Consider the following 21,724-nt stretch of genomic DNA (forward strand, 5'->3'; position numbering starts at 1 on the left):
AAAATTCCAGAGGATCAGGAAATCTGCTCTCTCATCGGATGCATGGATGCAGTGAGTTTTGATCAATGAGTGCAATCCGCTCGCTCAAGATCGCTCAACATCTAACAAAACCAATTCCCGTAGCTGGGGAACAGAATCTCTGTCAGTTCCAAACGATTCAGATCACCCGTCCCATCTTCTTAATCCTCGCTTTCTATTCTTTTACCTTTTACTTTTTTTTTTTTTTTTTTTAGTTTTTTCATTAACCGTGCATTCAAAGCCTAAAGTAACCTGAGTTTCTCAAGAAACTTCACCTGAATGCCGTGGAGGTCCATCGAGGACATGGCCTCGAATCTTGGGACCCTCTCCATCCAGTCTAGACGTCTGAGATCTTCGGCCCCGAGTGAAATGTACTAGCGACTGTGTATCTTCTTCGACTGAACAATACCACTCCGTTTTCTTTATGTTCTTTCTTTAAATATTACTCTCTCGTTCTATGATTATTATTAAGAACACGGAATTGTGGAGACACAGATCGTGCACGCACTCGATGTGATATACGCGCGCGCGCGCTCGCGTGTTCACGCACCAGTCACGCGTGGTTCGGTCGGCTACACCGACTTGATATACGATATACAGACAAATGCCTTTGTGTCGCACAAGCGCGCGGAGAGCCTTTCCACGCAGGATGCTCGCGAGCTACTGTGTGCTATGTTTAAGTTCGTTCGGGGGTGGCGATCTTCCACCGCGACACCGGAGGGGATGAAGGCTTGCGCGAGCAACTGGCAGCTTCTGCTTCGCCGCGAAAAGTGGGGGCGGGTTCTGCGCACTGTCCACCCCTTTTAGCTTTAGCTGGAACGCGATTCCCGGCCTCTCAGCACATGCCCCGTCACTCTCACCTCACCACCCCCTAAGCATAGAAGAAGAGAGAGTAGGGGACACGGCCCCTGGATGCACACCAAGGTGTTTCTCAGTGTGTTGGGCAACGGGCGCTGGTACACCTTCGGTCCGCTTATATTCACCCACATCTTAACTTCCACCACCTCACCGACCCCTCACTCGTCTGTCTCGTTCACGATCTACGTGTACCTGTGCTACCTGGTTTTCCTTCGCTTGCCTTAAAAGTCCCGGTGATCCTGGTCCCCGGCCAGAGACCTCCTGTCTTTTTTACATTCAGCCGAGGTCTGGTCTCCCGTAACGAGCAACGTCAAATTCAATTAGAATTAAACTGCGGAAACGCGGCGACGGCTCCGTGATCATTGCTGTATTTACTTCTGATTACTGCGAACGTCGCTCGTAAAGCGTTCACATTTAAAGAGGCTGGCTGTCGCAATTACGCAGCGAAAACCGGGATTTTGTGTGCGAACTGATTCTTCGTAATTACCATTTGAACATACTCAAATCTTTTCCTTGCGTTCGAAATATGTAGAGGAAGGGGCTTTGAAAATTATAATATGACATTATCGGTACTTACATAATATATAAATGCGTTTGTTTCAAAATAAAATTTGAAGATATTCTTAGTTCGTTGTGTCTCCATACTTCACTGTACTTCAACATAATGGAATTAAGTTAATTTTCGTTAGACCAGTTTCTCAAGTTTCTCAATTTTAAACGAAAGTTACCGTTATGATAAAATATTTCTTAGGGTAAGCCTTACTCTTAAGTCGAATTTTCCTGTAGTAAGGTATTAGGATGTAGCTATATTTGGACGACATTTATCGATCCGTTATGTAACAAAAGTTAGCGTGCACATTGCTGAGCCGAATTCATCTGGACAGGCACGGTTACCTCGGCCCGTTTCCCGATCGCGAATGATCGCACGGGACTACGTATATTTTCAATCGATGGGGCCACCCCTATCGGCTACCTCGTACGGTTTAGAGCGATAGCAGGAAGCTACAACTCGAATTAGATAAACCCGAGAGGTTCCGAGAGACGGTACAGGAAGAAGAAGAAGAGCAGGATCAGCGTGAGCGCTTAGCGGGAGCTTCGAAAGGATCTCTGGAGTGAGAGGGCTTTCCTTAAACCCTAAACCCTCCTCAGACCACGGGAAGCTCGAAGAGTTTAGAGCAACGAACTCCTAGAAAGGACCGCAGGAAGAGAATGTGCTCTCTCTGACTAAAATCGAAAGTTAAATCGCACCGACGGCTTAAGACATTATCACTTTTCTTTGCCGGCCAATGCTCATTGGTCCAGCATTCGGTATTCGAGAGTTCGAGAGCTACACGAGCGAGTGAAAGATAAGGAAAGAGAAAGAGAGAAGACGAGTGGAAGGAAGAGAGAGAGTTAGGTGGCTGAAGCAGAGCAAGGAAAAGCTTGAATCCCTTCCAGTTAGGGATCAATGCTTCCTCGTCCACCCTCCAATTACGTGTCATCCCTTATGGCCTGTGGGGAATAATTAGAAAGCAGCCCTTTTCCTGGACCGAGTACCTACGTCCGCCGACGTGGTATCGCGTAAAGATTGGTTTCGTTTTTGCGTCCAAGGAAATGTCACGTCCGGTGTTAAAGTCTCTGCTTTTCTCGCGAATCGACGACGGTAGCTGTTTAGTCCCCTTTTACTGTGAGCGATGTTTGATTTAATTGTAATACTCGAGTTTATAAAAAATCTGGGTGCATTATTTGGTTAATGTAAAAAGATGTGCAATACAGAATTTAGGACTCACTTTCGTATCAAGAATTATTCTCCTAATACCAGGGCCCTTTTGTATAATACTTTACTGACTAATAATATTGGTGAATTGAAAAGTTATAAGTTGCAGATTATGAACTTCTTCTTGACAATTTCATCATTTTTTGTTAAATAGGTGAGTCAGATAATTTACGATTTTCAATATGAGTGACTACACGAGTAATTCCTACCTCAATAAAATACAATCTAATTACTATATTAAACATAATATTCCAAAAAGTCGTACGAAATCAAAATAAATCGAAAGTACTCGGTATCAGTGTTATACGTTTGCTGTTCAGCCTGCGTTGACTGATAACAGTCCTCCTTCTCGACAGACATGAAGATTCTCGACACCTCAAAATCCGTACTCGTCAATTAATTAGCAAGTGCCGTTCCTAGCGGAGGAGATGGTTACCCAGGAACACGAGGCTGCAGAAGCGGACGATGGTGCCTCTACTGAAGGGATTAGAGTATTAGGCGACGTCACGTCACTAGAGTCTAAAGGAGCCTCCTTGGAACTGTGCTCTCAGAGATAGCCCAAACTTACACACCCCCTTCGTCTTACCGATGGTTCTTCGAGTACTCGTCCCCTCTCTCTTTCTGTTATACACTTTCCCTGTTCGTGCTCACTTCCTCAGTCTCGTTCACTCACTCCTCATCTTTTGTCGTTGCTTCTTGCTGGGTCTGGCGTCCTTCTTCAAGTCCTCGACAATTCCAATTAGATAAACCACGCCAGGATCACGGTACTCTTAACAGTATTCGAGGTTAAATCTGTTTCTAGATTTATGTCAAAACAATTGTAAAATGTCGACATTGAGAGTTACTTGTCTTCATCGCTTCATTAAGAAAAGCTGAATATATATTTTTCAGTTGCGATGGTAATAGGATGTTGAGCATTAATATCTTCATGGTTTAGCTTTTTCGAAGTATAAATTAATTTTCTTTCAATTCTCTATTCGTCTTAAATCTTTATTTGATAGTTTCTTCTGTAAACGGCGAATCTAATATGGAATAATATTCATATTTCGCATTCTAAAGACCATCGCGCTCCAAATTTTTATGCGAGATTATTAAAAGACCATTTGAAAATATAATGTACAAAATACTTGTTTCCACTTGTTCGTTTTTATATACTAAGGAATAAGAATGATTTTCGTTGTACCTACTCCATCTAAGCATCCACGGAGGGTGTTCTCGCGAGAGGAACTCGTACATCTTTTTCTCGCCGACATTCAAGGGTGGGGGGTCGGTGCTAGGCGAATGCCGGATAATTTAGGGGTCTCTCACGCGTGGATAATGGGGAACTTGGCTAATGCACCCCACTTGGCACCACGTGGATTCGCGTGAGTTTTGCGACTCAGACTCTTCCCGCTCCCCATCGCCTTCTTAAACGCTGAATGAAGGCACAGCGTGACTGTGGAATAACAACGACAGATTCCGTGTGATTCATATCCATAAAACTCTATTTCTCCACAATAATTTAATTCTCTATCGAAAAAATTACTACATTTTGCTTCAATCATTATTATTAATAGCATTTCTCAGAAATATTGGCTGCTACAACTTAACGCTATTAATTCTTCGATATTCGTTGATATAGAACAGTAATAAATATTTAAATATTTCAAAGTATTAGTCACATATATCAAAAAATTCGCAGACCCGACAAGAATGTCGAGAACTCTTATTTAATCGAGCGGGACTAGTGGCGTGCATTGTCTGACCATCGACGGTGGCATTCTACTGAACACGATTTGAGCCCGAGAAACCTAACGAATTGGCTTTATTTCCAAAGGGGATCCAGCGATGCTATTCTCTGTCGAGCTGCTTTCACATCGAAGGACAAGGGAAAAGGATTTTAAAGCGGGGCTCATGTCGTGGCATCAGTGCAAGCGGAGAAAGAACGCTGTGACTAGGACAGCTGCCCGATTCGGACATCCATCCAGCTCCAGGGAATAGCTCTCGTCCCTTTACTAACTATCCGCCCTTACGTCAACCACTTCGCTCTCATCCTGTTTCTTTCCTTCTCGTGTCCTAGCCAGCCGCGCCCCCAGCTTGCAGACTGACGTCTTAAAGCAATCGAATTCTGATCAAATATTTAACGCTGCCGGGGCTAACGTTTTAAGTGGCTCCTCTTCTATCGCTGGACCCTGTTTTGCCGTATAAGAAGCGTCTTACATCGTTGTCCTGTTTCATCGAGTTTTCTGACAAGCAGCTTTAAGTGTGCCTGGACTTGAGCAAGAAAGATACCCTACATATTTTTCAAGTTTTAAATGCATCGACGAAGGTAAAGTGATAATATCGCTCATAAACTTGTCGTTCATAAAATTGATATACTTATTGTCTTGCTGTATGATTCTGGAGTAGTGTAATTGTAATTTAGAATAAAGAGTTGAGACATTGCCTGTAGGTTTAAAATTGGTTATAAGTTGCTATATGCTATACTTATTATCTTGCTGTATGATTCTGGAGTAGTGTAATTGTAATTTAGAATAAAGAGTTGAGACATTGCCTGTAGGTTTAAAATTGGTTATAAGTTGCTATATGCTATACTTATTATCTTGCTGTATGATTCTGGAGTAGTGTAATTGTAATTTAGAATAAAGAGTTGAGACATTGCCTGTAGGTTTAAAATTGGTTATAAGTTGCTATATGCTACGTTCGATGAAAATGAAAAATGTTTAGTTATTAATCACAGTAACAGAAAAGTTAATCAAATGTCGCCGTAAAGGACTACTTGAAGCTCTTAACAGAAAAATAATACAAGCAACAAAATCGTTAAATTGAGAAAACTATGTATGAATAAAATAGTACAAATTATAATAGAATAATGTGCATACTTTCAAATATAATAGTAGAACACGTTATACTATATCGTTACAACTTGAAAATTGATAAAAAATTCTCTTAATCAATACAGATATATCGATCTTAGATACTATTTCTGATATTTAATCTCAGTTTTAGGGAAAGTTAGATTTAAACTTCTCCACTGACTTGCGAATTCTTTAAATAGAATAAGACACAATCAGTGTTCAGTTTTATATATTTGATACATTAATTCAAACAAATTATGACATGTTTTCAATAACTTCAATTAAGATCTTATTCAGTAATGTTATCAATCCTTAAAATTCGAAAATGTTCCAAACATAAACGTTCGAGATATTGTTTTCTAGCGTAACAAGGTGGTCCTGAGATTTCTGGTTCGATTAACGGGCCGGCTATGGATCAACGCGCCAGGTCCAAGGTGGAGGTCGCTTTTTTTGTCCTTTTCAGCACACGGCAATACGTCACGCGTCCCGGTTTCGGGGAGTAATTAAAGAGAGCGCAGAACAGCATGACGCCTCGGGCCTGTCTGGGGTAAGGAGCGGGGCGAGACGAGCCAACCCGAGGGTATGGGGTATAAGGGATGTGTTTTACCGAGGGATACTTATACCATCCCTACGCGGCACATATTTTCATATAACAAAACCATCTGCGTGCCGCGCATAACAAATTTCAACTGATTTATAGTGAAGCTGGGGTAAGCGGGCGCAAATTTTCGCAGTTACGTCGGCGTCGGTACCGGCGTCGACGCTGTTCTCAGGAACTCGGACCAGTCATGTTCCCTCCTTCCGTCGATTTATATTACTTATATTTCTTTTCTTTTTCTCGAGTGTGTGACGATGATAAGTGGTTTCGTGTTCATAGATATGATGATTGAAGTGGTGTACGATTCGTGTCATTAAATAATAAGATGTTATCAGTTGTGAAGTATAATTTTGTGATTGAACTAGTTTGTAATTTTCTACCGTTGAAGTGGAAATCTAATTTTATTTGTGAGTGACACTGCTTTTTAAGAATACTTATAAAAATAACGAGTAGAAAATACGCAGAAACAACATACTAATTCTCCTAACAGCAACAAATATTGCCAACATACTAAGATCATTCGTTGATATACTAATTCTATTTAAATAAAAATAATACATATTACATGTTGGATGAAATACAGAATAAGGAAAGGGTTAGGTCTTAGATTAATGTCCCGGATTTGCAATGTCTATATAAAATAATAGGTTAAAATACTGAGAAGTGTATAAAAACAAAAATTTATTTATATCGGAAAAATATCGAATGTAATTTTATATTACGTATGTACGCTTCGTATGTATCTCAATACTTCTAGGGTTGCAAAGAACGGAAATCGGAAAGGACGTTCCTGAAAGTTTCACACTGATATCTGTGAGGAACGCGACCCTAAAGGGTTGCACAGAGGGGATTGCAAAGTCGGGTATGTACAAAGAGGGACGAAGAGAGGAAGGGATAGTAAGAAGGGACCGTACTCGGACCAGCCGACGACGAACCGAGCCATTGGATCGATAATGTCATAGTGACAAGTAGCAGCACGTGTATCCTTCTTATGGTTATAGTAATATTCTATATATTCGAATCTCAAGTGAAGCACTACAGAATTTTATTTTCGACGAAAATTCTCACTTCTGACACTTTCATTGGAAAAGTATAGTTTATAAAATTAATGTGAACCCTCTCTCGCTTAGAATGAAATACAGTTATACCCAGACCTTTATTCAAATTAATTAAAAATCTTCATTTATTTTATAGTTTCCAAATTAATCTTGCACAAGACAGGAATTAAATTTTTTTAATTCAACTACTCTTCTTATTTTCTTGAGTAATCAAAATGAAGTAGAAACATGCTTACCACGCGTGAACTAATGTAACTGTTAGCATTCGATCTTTCTCATATTCACCTCTTGACCTCCATAATATCGCTGCTATAGCTTAAGATACTATTAGAACGATGCAAGACAAGAACCCTTAACGACCTTGTCACGATAGAAGGCAAATTAGTTTTTGAAACAGCAAGACCGGCCGACGCGTTATTCCCACGACCAACTAATAACTTCTGATTGACAATTTCATTATGTCAATTGAGATAAGATGGAGCAACATCTGCACGGGAAATGCGGTGAAAACTAACGTCAGTCTGGGGTGAGTTCTTACCGGAGAGAACGTGGAGCGCAGTAAATCCTGAAACGAACTCGGAATAAACTGTCCATGCTACGGCTATAATAATATGCCTTCGTCGACGTCGCCGCTAGATTGTTACGGGTTGTTGGAATTGCCTCACCGAAAACCAGTCCGCCTCGCGGTGTTCTTGGATTACGATGCAATTTCTCCAGACTCATGGGATTGCACTGATGACGGCCCTTAAAACTCGGCAGCCCCTTCTGCTACGTTTTCTTGCCCGGAATTACGTGTAGACGCGTGTGTCGATGAATTCGATGATCTTCAGACTGTTTCCGTTATCACGTTGACCAGAAAATTTTCATGACGTTTGTGAATCAACGAACCGATGGTTTAATGAAGATAAGCATAACTTGACAAAATTGTCATTCCATTCCCTTGTTGTGGACAAGTTACATATTTCCATAATTGTATGGTGATTTTAACGAAATAATCATTTAAGTACTTTTTATAGTTTCAAATGAAGCCTGTTTTCATATGTCGTTACGAATTTCCTTTACTTTATTTTACTTACCGTTTCGAGTTCCCTGTCAATCTACTTTTGCTCCACTACTATTAAAAAATAGTTGTTGTAGAAAACTTAACCTTATAAAAATTTTACTATTTTCTTTACTCACGAATTGTTGTGTTTTATTTTCAAATTTTATGATTTTTCTTCGTTTTCAGAGAAATATCATTATCATAAAATTGCGTGATAACATAGATCCGGATCATATTTACGCAATGAACGCATTAATTCCAGCTAACGAGTGAAATTCTTTAATATTTCAATCGCTTTCCTTTTTCTATACGCTCCAATAAGCATCAAAAGAAGAAACAAAACAATTGATCCACGATCGTTGTCGATAAAACAATATAGACGGTTCTTGGGATTTTTCTGACTGGCGATTCGCGTACAAATCCCGTTTACGACGTCGCTTTTTCCAGCCATAAATACACGAGACGCGGAGAGTTCGGCAACTCTCTCATTCCGTGCACCGCGAAGTGTTATACGTGCGTGCACACGGCCATAAAGTGAAAAAAAGGTCGGCAGGCAGTTTGTTACCGAGAGCAGTTGTAACGGAAGGGCACGTATCGAGTAACATGATTACAAATATATCATAACCTTGGCCCTTTTCCTCGGCAACATCCTCGATAGGACCCTGCGAACGGAAACATGTCCTTCGACACGCGATACACGTGCGTCGCCTGCCGATGCGACTTTATCGCAACAAATCACTGCCGGTCCAGAAGAAATAAAGACGAAAAGAGGAGAATGGGTGCTGGACTGAGTGAAGAGGCCACGTAGCACATCCCTCCGCTAAATCAAATCGACGAAACATGTTCTGTTCGGATATGTATAGCTGCGTTCATGCTCTGTAACACAATGTTGAAGACACGAGCTTGTTCTTAGAAGATTGTATCGAAAGAAATTCGTGGGACTCACATGAAGAAGAAGAAGTCTTTACAAAGGGAATTCATGAGATATAGATAAAGATTTGCATTTAAAATGTAAGAATTGTTCAATTCAAAGTTTCTTTCAGATTATGTATCTTGCAAAGGTAGTATTAATTGTTCATGTAATTAGTATGTCAATATTACTCCGAGATATTTATGACACAATATGATTCGTTCAGGTCATATTTGCGCTTAAAAGAATGAGAAGAAAAAGTTAACTAAATACAGACTGTTATATTCCTTGTCTTAAGACAGATTATACTTCGGACTGCTAAGATTGCTGTCAGTCACATCTGATTCTATTTTCCCTATCCTATATCCAAAAAAGACCCAATATTCCTTATACTTTACTACCAATGATCATGACATCAGAATTCGAGATAGAAAATTTAGCGCTAAATTAATCTTCGTATTCCAGATATCCCTATATCCGATAATCCAATTCAATTATACAAATCATTGGTCCAAGAGAACCATCGAACGAAACATCTGTTCCCTTCTAATCAACACAAAATAATTTATGTTAGGGCAAACTAAATGATAGAAAACCTTACTCAAGAAGTCCCATCAGTCCAAAGGATAAATACTGACCGGCTAATATAAGGATATTATGGATAGAGGAAGACTCATCGGTAGCACGGATCAGTGTGGCGAAAACAGGGACCGCCCCGCTGTGAGACAGCCAGATATTCCAGAATGTTTTATACCTCATTAGGCAACAATGTGTTGTTACCAGGGTGAATTATATCAGGCATGAGACGCCCGTCAAGACAAATGGCTCGAACCGGAGGTAATTGTGGGCTTTTATTAGCTCTGGTTTCTCCTGTTGGCTGCAAATCGCGCAACGCCGACTCGGAGACGTTCAGCCAAGCAACGCCGGCGCGAGGCAACAGCAACACACCAGCAACCCTTCCAGTCAGCCTCCTTCTCGTCTATTTTCCTCCTCTCCGCGTGACTGTTGCTCGTTCGCCACTCCGTTTCTCTTACGCCTCCTTTCCGTTCGCCATTGCGTAATTACTCGCATGACAGTAACGCAGGAATGCAAATGTCATCTCTTTAATGCTTGCAGACTCATTATGTTGTATAGTTAATACTCGAATTGTTTGATTCTAAATTATTCTTCCGTTTCATTCTCTAATCGATCTCCAGATGATTCTTTTATAGAAAATATTGCACGTTTTTTTTCTTGATTAGTATCGTTAGAGTTGATGATTATAAAGTCACTGGCTACGGAGTTGTAAACTGTTTTTGGAAGTTCGATTAATATGGATATTCTTAATTTTTGTTTTTTGTTTGCTTCGTTGAAATGAACATCTAATACATTTTTTAACCACGGAAGATTCTAGTTGGGATATTGTATTATATATCGTGTTATGAGATTTCTACATTGGTTAAAGTATGCCTGAACGGATTGGCAAGATTAATGTGGTCAGCGAACGTGTTTCTTGAGATGTTTCACATACTTCCAAGGTTAATTACATCGCGGTGAAGATTATTGCGGCTGGAGTGCTGTCTGTAAGTAGACCGAAATATCCTTTTTTATTATACTTTATTTAAAAATTTGTTCCCGCTGTTTCTTAAATGCTGTGCATACAATTTAATTTCTCTACTTGGTTTCTCGTCTGTCTTGTTGATGTTCCACTTTACGCAATATTTAAAACTTCGAAAAAGGATAATAAATTTATAATAACGAGCATTCAACCTACATGAATTTCCATGTAAACGTATTTAAAACAAAGGTAACTTCCGGTGTAGCAAAACTAATGGTCACTTTTTCCTCTAAAAATTCGCGTATTACCGCATCCGAACAGAATTTTTCTGACTAAAAATTCTCGCGCGTAACAGCGCAGGATGGGGAAAAACGTACTTCCCCTTCACCCTGTAATAACGAGAAAGTTTCCAGCTATTTTTAATTCTTTATCCTTACCTAGTAATTCCTCCACTATTAGACACACGTTCCAAATTAAATCCAAAAAATAAATCCGATATTAACCCAAATAATTGCAACGTTGCATTAACGTATTTTTTTCTCATTCTCTAAAAAAAAAAAAGTCTAAAAATACAAAAGAAAATTTAAAAGAAATAAAATCTATCATTTCTCACCCCTGACGCGTTCTCCGGTGTTCTCGAAATCGCAGAATTTTTTTCAAAAGGGAGAAAAGCGATGACATTCCGAAAGGTCGCGTTTTCGCGAGAAGGAAGTTGCTATCCATGCATTATTACGCCTCTAGGAGATACCACCCGCCCGAGGCATATGCGGGCCAAGCTTGTCCCCGTTCCTCTTTCGCTCGTAGTTTCGCCGTGGTTCATGTATTTATGCATTTCCAGCCAGTCGCCGCTTCTTGACTAGACTCCACGCATATACACATACGTCCGTGGACCAGCGCCATTGCGCGCCAGACGATTTACATGTATTGCTCCTCGATGATGTACCGTGAAAGATGGCCAAGCAAGGGGAAAGAGCGGACCAAAGCACACAAGACGCTGAATTGCTTTTAAATTAGCGACACGAACTTTCGGGAATCTCGATACCATACATTTTGAAATGAAATTGTTTTCTATTTCTTTGGTTTCTAATGGAAAAACGAAGAGGTTTCACGATGTCTGTTTTCATACATTTTAATTGATACCCTGTATTGTCTGAAAAGATATTTGGATGGCTCTTTGTGTTTTCTCTCCAATTAGAGGAAAAAGATTATTAAAAGATGTTTTTACTTGTTTCACAATATGAAAGAAAACTTGGATAGAGATGATTAAGAGTCACTGACAAGCATGAGAAGGAAGAATTATGTACACTCTGTACATTTTCATACTTTTGAAAGTAAATAAACATCAGCGGCATTATTATTATCTAACATTGTAATTATCATATATTATACGAACCAGTGAACTGCGTTAAAAGATTGTTCGACACATCGCCGTATTCAAATTGTAGCTAGTATAGTTGCATCAATTAAACGCACGTACCACAAAGAAGTTAATTAAACTCAGTTCGATTCTTGGAAACTATGAGAGGAATTATATTCACATCAGGAAAATTAAATCGCGCGTAGTGTGTCCACGGATATAGCTTTGTAATTAATCGCGGCGTTAGCCACGCTGCAAACAATTACGGTGTGCGAGCGTTCTACGTTGCCGCAGTAATTTAATCGAACCCCGACACAAAATATCGCGTTAATTGTTATCAGGATTTTCGGATAATTACACAAACTCCGGTTGAAATAATTTAGCATCCCATGAAATCTCTCTTTCGCATGGCAGCACTAGGATCCCTTGGTTGCTGTTCATTATTCAATCGCCATATTTACTCATTGAATTCAATTCCGATTCACTTATGGTATGATTTACTGTTCGAAGGCGTACCTGAGGATGGTGATGGGAATTTATTGGAGACGGAGGTCGTCCTGAATACGGGCAAGGAAAACGTAGACAGCGTTGGAGAGTGAGAGAGAGGAGATATGAGAGAAGAGAGCTCAACGAAAGAGACAACGAGCGTCGAAGGGAGAGAAAAATAAAGGGCGCGTCCTTTTCTCATATTCCGTATCCCATACGGTAGCTCGTGAAAGTTGCAAGAACATCTTTTCGAAATTCAGATTTACAACGATGTCTCCTATTTGTTTCTTCCTTCTTGATGCTATTTTCATTATTTCTATTATTAAGCAGACAGGTTTTGCGGTTATGTTTTCTGCAAGCTTTTTTAAAGCTGTTGTAATCGATTTCGAAACAAATCTATTCGATTTCCTTCCATTGAAGAATAAGAGTATTAAAAGTATTATACAGTAAATATAACAGACAAACAGTACTTCCGGTTTTTTATAAAACAAATTTTTATATCAACTTTTATATAATATTTCTATTTTTATAAGTTAAAGTGTTTAAAGAAATAGATATCGTCAATGTTCTCGTAAAGTATGTTTTTGGTGAACAGAATCTATAAGCCATTTGTTCGAATCTGACACTAAAAAAAGGAAAATTCAAACCTTTCGAGGGGTCTTTGTGAGAATAGATGTGTATCTAGATGCGTGTTTGTGCCTTGAACGTATTGTACGCTATTTTATTGGAGGATGCTGAATTTTTATCCATCCCCTGTGCAAATAGAGGCCATGTAAAGCCATCCGGTATGGTCGTTCTTTAAAATGCATGCCGCCCTTAAATCAGGACAACAATAATTGTGTCCAGTATCCGGACATGCCCGATTGAATGTGGAATATTTGTTGTTTCCTTACCCTCTGCTTTTATTCCCATTCGTATTTGTCAAATCTAACTCTTGGTTTTCGAGCAAAAGATATATTTAAATAATGTGATGGATTATTTTAACATACTAAAATTTCTACAGTGAAAAAGTTTTCTTTAGTCCTGAACATTCTTTTGACGGCTCCTATCCCGTAACTATATATATACTTATATGTATTATACCTAAGTTTGAGTTACACGTAGTTGACAACAATTTAGTTTCAATTGCTTCGTTTTAATTCATCTTCTATATGTCACTTGATAAATAATACCCTACTTTCAGTTACCTTAATTATTTTCTCTACATGAAATACACAATATACATTTAAATGAACTAGTCTAAAATTGATTAGCTTAATCCAAATTGTAGATTATCTACGATAATGATCAATCGATCAATGATGATTCGACCAATTGTAGGACCAACTAAATGTTATTTAATCATGGCCAATTGCAAGGAAATAAATAACAAATATTAAAATAAACGATAATGTTGTCGTGATATGTGTCAATTTACGCGTGGAGCGAATTCTTGCCGATCAACAGAGCGATTTTGGAACGTCACAGACTGAAACGGTAGAAGGCGAAAAGGGAGCTAAAGGGAGTATACACCCCCCGCGAACTCGAACATGAATTAAAGTTTTAATTTCTCTAAATCACTGTTCGCCCTCGAGCGCTTTCCACCAGACGGTCCGTTACTTATGGCCTTTGCCCTTTTTACCGCCTTCTTTTTTTCCCGTTCGCCTCGATCTTACCACCGTCCAACCCTCGCCAATCGGCAGAAATCGATATGCACTTATCCGATGACTCTCGAGACCCGAGGCCTTTTTCGTTTCTTTCCTTTTTTCCTTCTCAATCGTACCTCTGCAGCCATAACGGCCAGAAATCGTGGAGATTTAAATTTCCATGGAACAACGATGTCGTTAACATCCCTTCAGAGCCACTCGAAACTAACCCAATCTCAAATCTCGTTGCAAAATAGCTCAAAAATCTTTTCTATTCATTCAAATTATTTCAAATCTCAATTTTGAGCAACTCTATATAGTGAATAATTTCAATTTAAGAAAACGATTACTTGTCTCTTAACGATGCAAAAAAATATCTCCTCACCGTAATATTTTACACGCTCGAATTCGACAATATGCTATGGTCCATAGGAAAATGTATCAAAATCGATTTAGAAGCGAGTTGCTCGCTCGCGGCATGCTCGATCTGCCCTTTTCCCCGGCAGTGACACGCGACAGGGTGAAACGGGGGTTGTTCATTTAAAATCATGAGCGAACATCGAGCGTGGGGCGCAGTCACAGCACGGCGGAGGCGTTAGTATTAACGTTAGGTGCCGGCAGACCAGGGCCACCTACAAGAACTTCGTACACCGGTTTCACCCCCTTACTACCGGTGACATATTGTTTCCATTCTGCTCTCGGGCTAAAGCGCAATAAAAAACCAGCATAAATATCGCCGCCCTTGGCGTGCCGCGCCACCGATACCAGACCGAGCTGAGCTGTGGTCCGTGTAAGAACGAACAGGCCCCGAATACCGGTGGTCTACAATTACGTGGAAACGTTCTTTCGTTGGAGAGAGAAACGACCGGGGACTAATTTGTCTGAGTGGCTTTTTCGACGGTTAAAGGGCGCCGCGGATTGCGACCAACGATCTTTCCATCTCTTGTGAATTTGTAATGTTCTATGGCATTATTGTGCGTTTGAATGTCGTGTGGAGCAAAATACATCGGACATTTAATTAAGGGGTGATTTGTGAACAATTTTCTGTATTACATACATAAAGGTTTCAAAAATATATTTGCAAACATATAAAAATATGTATGTTTCTGAAGAATTTTGAATACCTTTTTTTTTTTGTATATAAAAGATTGATTCTTGTGATACGTGTACAACAGTTACAATTAGAATACATTACTTCAAAATTTAAATACTGAAAATATTATTTCACTAATATTTTTAAATTTTGTTTATGATTTATTCAACGATTTAAAGGTCGGTATAAAATATATTTGATTCTAAAGATATCTTTAAATAATCGTAGAAATTATTATATCAATTATCAAGAAAGTTTGGGAACAAATTATGTGCAGGATTGAAGTTCTAAGTTCTCTTAAGTCAGGAATAATTCTCCAGATGAATTATATGCCCTTTGGGGCATAAAGTGTCGCGTACTCCTTATCAATACTCAAATAAGTTTGAAATAAAATCATACTTACAGCGTGACAGGTTCTTCAGGGCTTGAGGGTGAAATTGAGAGCGACATAGTGGTAGTTAAACATCGTGATGTACCTGGCGATCTGACTCGATCATCCACCTGAAATCAGAATATGAATGATAAGTTAAGAACCAACTTATAAACAAACGATAGTAACTTAAAATTTCGTCACACACTTAAATTTGATATTATACTACTTTCACAATATTCTACACGAACTTAATATGAAATTTTCGTACAATAACGATTGCTATTGATACAAAATATGAGTTTGGGTAGTGACATATAGTATCTGCTCCACGCGATTGTTGATTTTGAAAAGGATCCATAACAAGGAATTATGTACACGATGGAATTGAAGAATACGGAAGAAATACTTCTCCGTGCACCTACCGAATTCTTTGCACGATCCTTGCTGTCGTCGATAGGGAATTGAGCAACAGGTAGATCAGATATGTCCTCGAGGTATCATGCTCGACAGAACATACGCGTGATTTACTGTATAAGTAACTCATCGAAGGCATCCCTTTTTTCTCTCTCTCTCTTATCTTGGATTTGCTACTCGAAACGAAACGCGAAGGAAATAATTCTTTTACTTAGATTCTCAACCAAGAAAGCGGAAACCGAGAATTTATATTCGAGGGTAGAGCTCGATATATATCCTGATAAATTATCAATTCCCTAAGGACTTTATTTCATCATTATATAATTGTATATGAGTTATGTGTACTGTGTATGTTGTTATCAAATTTATATCAATTTGAAACATTTATTCTTATGACTAAATCATTATCACATAATTATTTGAAATATATTTTATATACGTAGTTTAAAAATATATATTCCCAATTTTGATTTCCTACTTTCCAATATTCGATTCTTTACAAACATTACTTAGTATAAAAACAATCGTAGTGCAGAGTCATCAAGCCAATAGAGGGTTTGATAAATCTAAGTGTATTCCTCAGAGAGAGCAATCTGATTTTTCATCCTCCCTATGAATTCCAGTGATCCTTTTAATCGGACGGTCAGAAGCGAGGCATAATCGCGATTGGCGTGAGCTGACAAATTCAGTCGAAATTGAGCAACTTCCGACCCAACCCCACGCTTTCCAAAGAAATATTACGGCCATATTTTTGTCCGGTGAACGATGACTGAAGCTCTCCCGCGATTTCCAAGGGATTAATAATGGCAGTAGACCGTTCTACGACAATCGTAGAGAGAAACAAACGCAGCCCCGGGCAAGTGGACCAGGCTCGCGCCGACATCAATCTGAACGAGCGAGCCGCGCCCCTAACGAGCCACCGAGTCATATAAATTTTATTGCCATTTCATAAATCCCAGCAAACACCGTGAGTAACCGTCCCGGTGCTGTCTGCGAGATTATCAGGAACGTATAAAGTTGCGGATCGTCGCGCGGTTACTGTCTTTCGCGACGCTTCCTGTGAAAACTCACGTTAAAATGTTCGAATAATACGTTCAACGTTTAATGTTGATCGAAGATTATCCTTGTGATATGGAGAAGACGGATTTTTCATTATCCCTTATCAAAAATGTATCAGATTAGTTTGGAAATTTCCGTTTTAAATTAGAAAGTGTATAAAACTTATCGAATATTCTCATAATAGACAATAGTGCAAGGTTTATTCATCACGATTTGATTATTGTAATGCGATGATACTGACAGTAGTTTTATTTAAAATTTATAGAAGGAGGTTGAGTTTGATTATTTTTTCAATGTAATGGAAAATTGAAGTAGAATAAATCGAAGACGGTGGAAATTTAATAAGAACGTAAAGAAAATAAGTAAGTATATAGTCAGACAAGCAAAGATTGAACAAGCGTATCTGAATGTTAAATATTCATTTCATCCAGAAAGAAGCTACGCGTAAAACACCGTTTCGTATTTGCAAAAAACGATCTTGGTTTTTATTATGCCACAAATTATTTAGCGTTCTGAGGATATGTCTGAACCATACGAAACCACGTATTTCAATTTTAAAACGTAGATATAAATGGAAAGCGATGCGTAGGTAGGATTGGGAGAATGGAAACGACAAGGTTATATTTATAATAAATAAGAGAGGAGTACATACGCAGGAGAAGAAGCGGGAGCACAGTTAATTCAGTTTTATACGACAACACTTCCGATCCACGGTAAGCCGGCGACAGTCTCTCCAGTCCTTCCCTCGCGTTCTCTTCATCTTAACGCAAAGACGAACCAAAACCTGATTTACATTTCTTTCTCTCCTTGCTATAAAAATTCCGCGACGATAACTTCCTTTGTTCCACCCTCTATGGTCGAAGCTGGGATGAGCAACCCCTGCGGCTGGAAAGCCACGGGGGGTCCCCATAACACCGACTAGTTTTCGTTAGAACATTACATTTTTTTCCCCTTAATTAAAGGCGCTGAGAACTCCAGTCTTGTTAAAAAACTGTTCGTTACTTTCCATGATTCAATGTATTAAAATATTCAATCGCGTTAAGTTTAATTATACCAGGAATAATGGAATACAAGAGAATTTCTACTTTCTTTCTTTTCATGTTCAATTGTCTAAAGTTTAATTAGATTAAAAATAATGATCAAGAGAAATTCTTCCTCCCCTTCCGCGTTCTATATTTTTAACCTATTACACGCTCAATTGGAAAGAATAGCTTTACCATTTCCATATAGCAAGCTTCATTCTGAGGAGAATTTTGAACTCCATTTGACATATTCCACCGCAAGCAATTGCGTTATTGCGGAATCTACATAACGACGTTCGAAACTGTCGATCATCCATTCAGTTGGTGAAATTCCTTATTGAAGGAGGAGTCAAACAAGGAGGTAGAGAGAAAAAGGGAGACAGATAGGATCGAAATGTAATTAAGAGAGCAAATAATCCGAGCCGAACAAACTCCATGAAATGGATCAAAGAACTGGAAAGTGGGAGTGAGATGATGCAACGGGATAGGGAAAGGAAGAAAAAGGAAGGACATGTACCGATAGAGGCGCGTCGTACTGAAAGGTAGTAGGACGAGCTACGAGCAGGCTGCTTCTCCCTGTCGTCGTGCTGTCTAGCCAGAAGGAGTAGGGCAACGAGGGGCCTCGGCAAAGACCCTCGATAAATATTTCCGTCAAGTGACCGGGGTTGGAATTCAAAGAGAGCCGAAAGGTGGAATCGAGAGCGAAACGAGTCCATCCTCTCTTCAGCAGTCGGTTCAAGGGACGGTCGACGAGAGGAGAAACGATGGAAGGACGGGTGGGCGGAGGTGGCCTGGCAAGCCGGTATATTTGCGTTACGTTACGTAGTTGCGCGTTTAATCAGCCGTATACCCGGAAAGGGCGCGTGTGACAGAGGGAAGAAGGAAAAGAGGAACCGGCTTGACTTCCGGATACCAAAGAACGACGGGGCTTAAACAGCCTCGTACCTTTTGTGCGGCCAAAGAGACTGGATTCTGTTTACTACTGGACTGTGCTCCGTCGTCGTCTACCGATTTCGACGTGGATCATTGTATTCTTCCGTTTCGTTTTACTCTGTATTTTATTTCGATTTCCTTCCTTGAATAAAAAGTGTGTGTGGAAGTGGAAATTTTACTTGAAGTAGTGTTCCTCTTCTTTCTGAAAATCATCTTCCATCTTCTGATGTACAATGTTTTTTTAAGATTTTAGATTTCTGTACGATGTACTCGTTAGTATAAGAAAGTATGAGGGAAAAGGAGGCGAAGGAAAACGGAGGAGATGGCGCCTACGAGATGTCGATGGCGTGACAGATTGCCTCCAGTATTTTCCACCACATATATCATCGGCATCCGCCAGCCCTTAGTTCTAGTTCAATGCTCACCGCCGCCGTCTCCTTTAATTGGCATCACCTACACCAATCTACCTGTGCCGTCGTTCAGAAAATTCCCGACCATAGTTAGTTACAATAGATTATATTTGGAGGCATATCGGTGGTAAATGATCGACGGGAAGTCTTACATAATACTTTTTATATCTCTACATATGTATCTTCATTATAATCATATTATACATTTTCTCGTACTGGTGTTTCTTCTCAATAATTAATTATTATGTATGATTTTACGATATAGAATTTCTAAATTAATTTTAATTTATTTATAATAATATCCTATATCGTAATTATCTTGGTGGCAATGAGTTCGAATCAAGCTAAGCAAGCAATAATATATTGATAACAAAGCAAAGGGTCAGTGACAAATTGCAAACCGCACTTTCATCGTCAGGGATACGATTAGGGAAAAATTCGTGCTGTTTTAATGGGGAGCGAAAATTAAATACCGCGGTGTCCACCCCTTAGGTCCGGCCACCTAATAATTCATACGAGGAATGTAAAAAAGGCGAGCCCTTGTCGTCCTTCTCGCCTCCAACCACGCGACAAAGAGCGAGAACGAGAAAATCGAAGAGGGGGTAGAAAAATACGAGCTCGTGTTTATCTTGAGATTTGTAGCCGCTCTGTTCCCGATATTTATTGGCCTTCTAGGGACCGTAGATGCCACGGCCTGACGGACCGTTAAATTTTATTATGTTTTTTTCACCGATGCCGAAATAACGCGTCACTGAATATGGCTGGCAACGTCGTCGTAAAGATAAATCCTGATCGTCCGTGGATCGTCGTTTCCGCTGTGAAGAACGGGCCTCGTAATATCGCTATTTACTTCAACATCTTTCAGCCTCTATCCTTTACAGTGCACACTAACTGTGTTTCAAGCGAACTGGTACTCAAATTGTACGTAAACTTGAAGTTTAATGAAGGTTTAGAAATATGAAATTGTTGTTTCAGGAAACTCGATCATCATTTGGCATACATAAACTAATATATAACAAAATGTAACTCTATTCAGATCTTATTATCGTTCCGTGTTTCACGAAAGTTTCGTTTCGTTGTCTATCGCTGACAACCGTATTTAAAATATAAACTTTGAGTTTTATATATTTTCTAATGCACAACATAAATGTCCAATTTTTTAAACTTTGATGATATATATAATATAAGCTCGGTGATTTCATGAAAATTTCACAAGCCAAAACAGTCGAAACGAAGATTTACAAGTTTTACCCCGCGTCTTACCTCGACGAATTCATAAAGAAGGATCACGACACCAGCAACCTAACTGCCTACCGAGGTCATATTTAGGATTAAGGAGACGGCGGTTGCAGCCTCTTCAGAACGATAGTTGCGAGCGCAGTGGAAGAACCCCGCTAAACCGAGCAGCCCATTATCTTAACAAATCTAATCTCGCGGTGGGTGTTTATAAATGTCTTGTTTTCCAACGAAACGGCACCGCGGGTTGAGGCTGAAAGGGACAGAGCGTTTCTAACCGCATTTCGGCTCAGATCCCTCATTAACGTAAGTGGGTGGTGAGAAACGAAGCACATAGTACTCTCGTGTATATTGCGCCCTGAGCGCAACGAAGAAAGTTCAACTTTGATAAGATTTTTCAAAAATGTATTAGTGTAGTCTAAAAACATATTAGTGAACATTTCAAATTTTTCTTATAATTTCAAATTTCGTATATTTTTGGTACACGCGATTATTTAAATGTTAATGATATAGTAATTATTGAATTACGTGGCATATTAGAATTATTTTAAGATATTTCAAACACACGAATAAAATTTTTATCATTTTTCTATATTATAAAGATGTAAAATTTTAGGAACTAATGGTCTCATTACTCTAACATTAAATTATAAACTTAGGTATATAGGAATATAGGAATATATAATTAGGAATAGTAATATAAAATTTACAGTTTCTTCGATTCTTGTATTGCTTTTTCTAACAATAATTCAAATAGAATCATCTCAAAAAATCAAGCTATCCTTATCTATAATCTACCAGAATGTCTTTATAATGCACCGCTACATTCACGACTTTATTCGACCTCTGATTAGTAATCAATCCAGGAATTTGGCTAAACTCAGGTCATGAATATCCTGAAATAGCAAAAATCGCATACACGTGAGAATATAGATAAACGCAACGACAAAAGACGATGAATACAAGTGCGGCATCCTGGCGAGAATAAGTCTCTGTTATAATAAGATGGAGACTACAGCTTGTCGCAAAACTAGAGATCCTAATCCCTTAAGAACAATAATAACAATCCTTTCTCTGTTAGTCCCGGAATGAACGTTAACTG

At 39.1% G+C, this 21,724-nt stretch overlaps 1 protein-coding gene across 6 annotated transcripts in view; it reads right to left on the reverse strand.

Moving 5' to 3' along the window:
* The window catches only part of LOC139989232 (uncharacterized), a 304,461-nt gene that overhangs the window by 29,455 nt on the left and 253,282 nt on the right, over positions 1-21,724 (reverse strand). For 5 of the 6 annotated variants that reach the window (XM_072007386.1, XM_072007385.1, XM_072007387.1 and 2 more), the window contains exon 5: positions 15,579-15,676. In XM_072007386.1, coding sequence (XP_071863487.1) covers positions 15,579-15,676 — 98 coding nt within the window. Of the gene's footprint in view, positions 1-293; positions 1,897-15,578; positions 15,677-21,724 lie in introns of those variants that run through there. The other variant, XM_072007391.1, reaches the window with a different exon arrangement.

Source organism: Bombus fervidus, chromosome 7 (genome assembly GCF_041682495.2).
Source record: "Bombus fervidus isolate BK054 chromosome 7, iyBomFerv1, whole genome shotgun sequence".
In the NCBI taxonomy this organism is placed as follows: domain Eukaryota; kingdom Metazoa; phylum Arthropoda; class Insecta; order Hymenoptera; family Apidae; genus Bombus; species Bombus fervidus.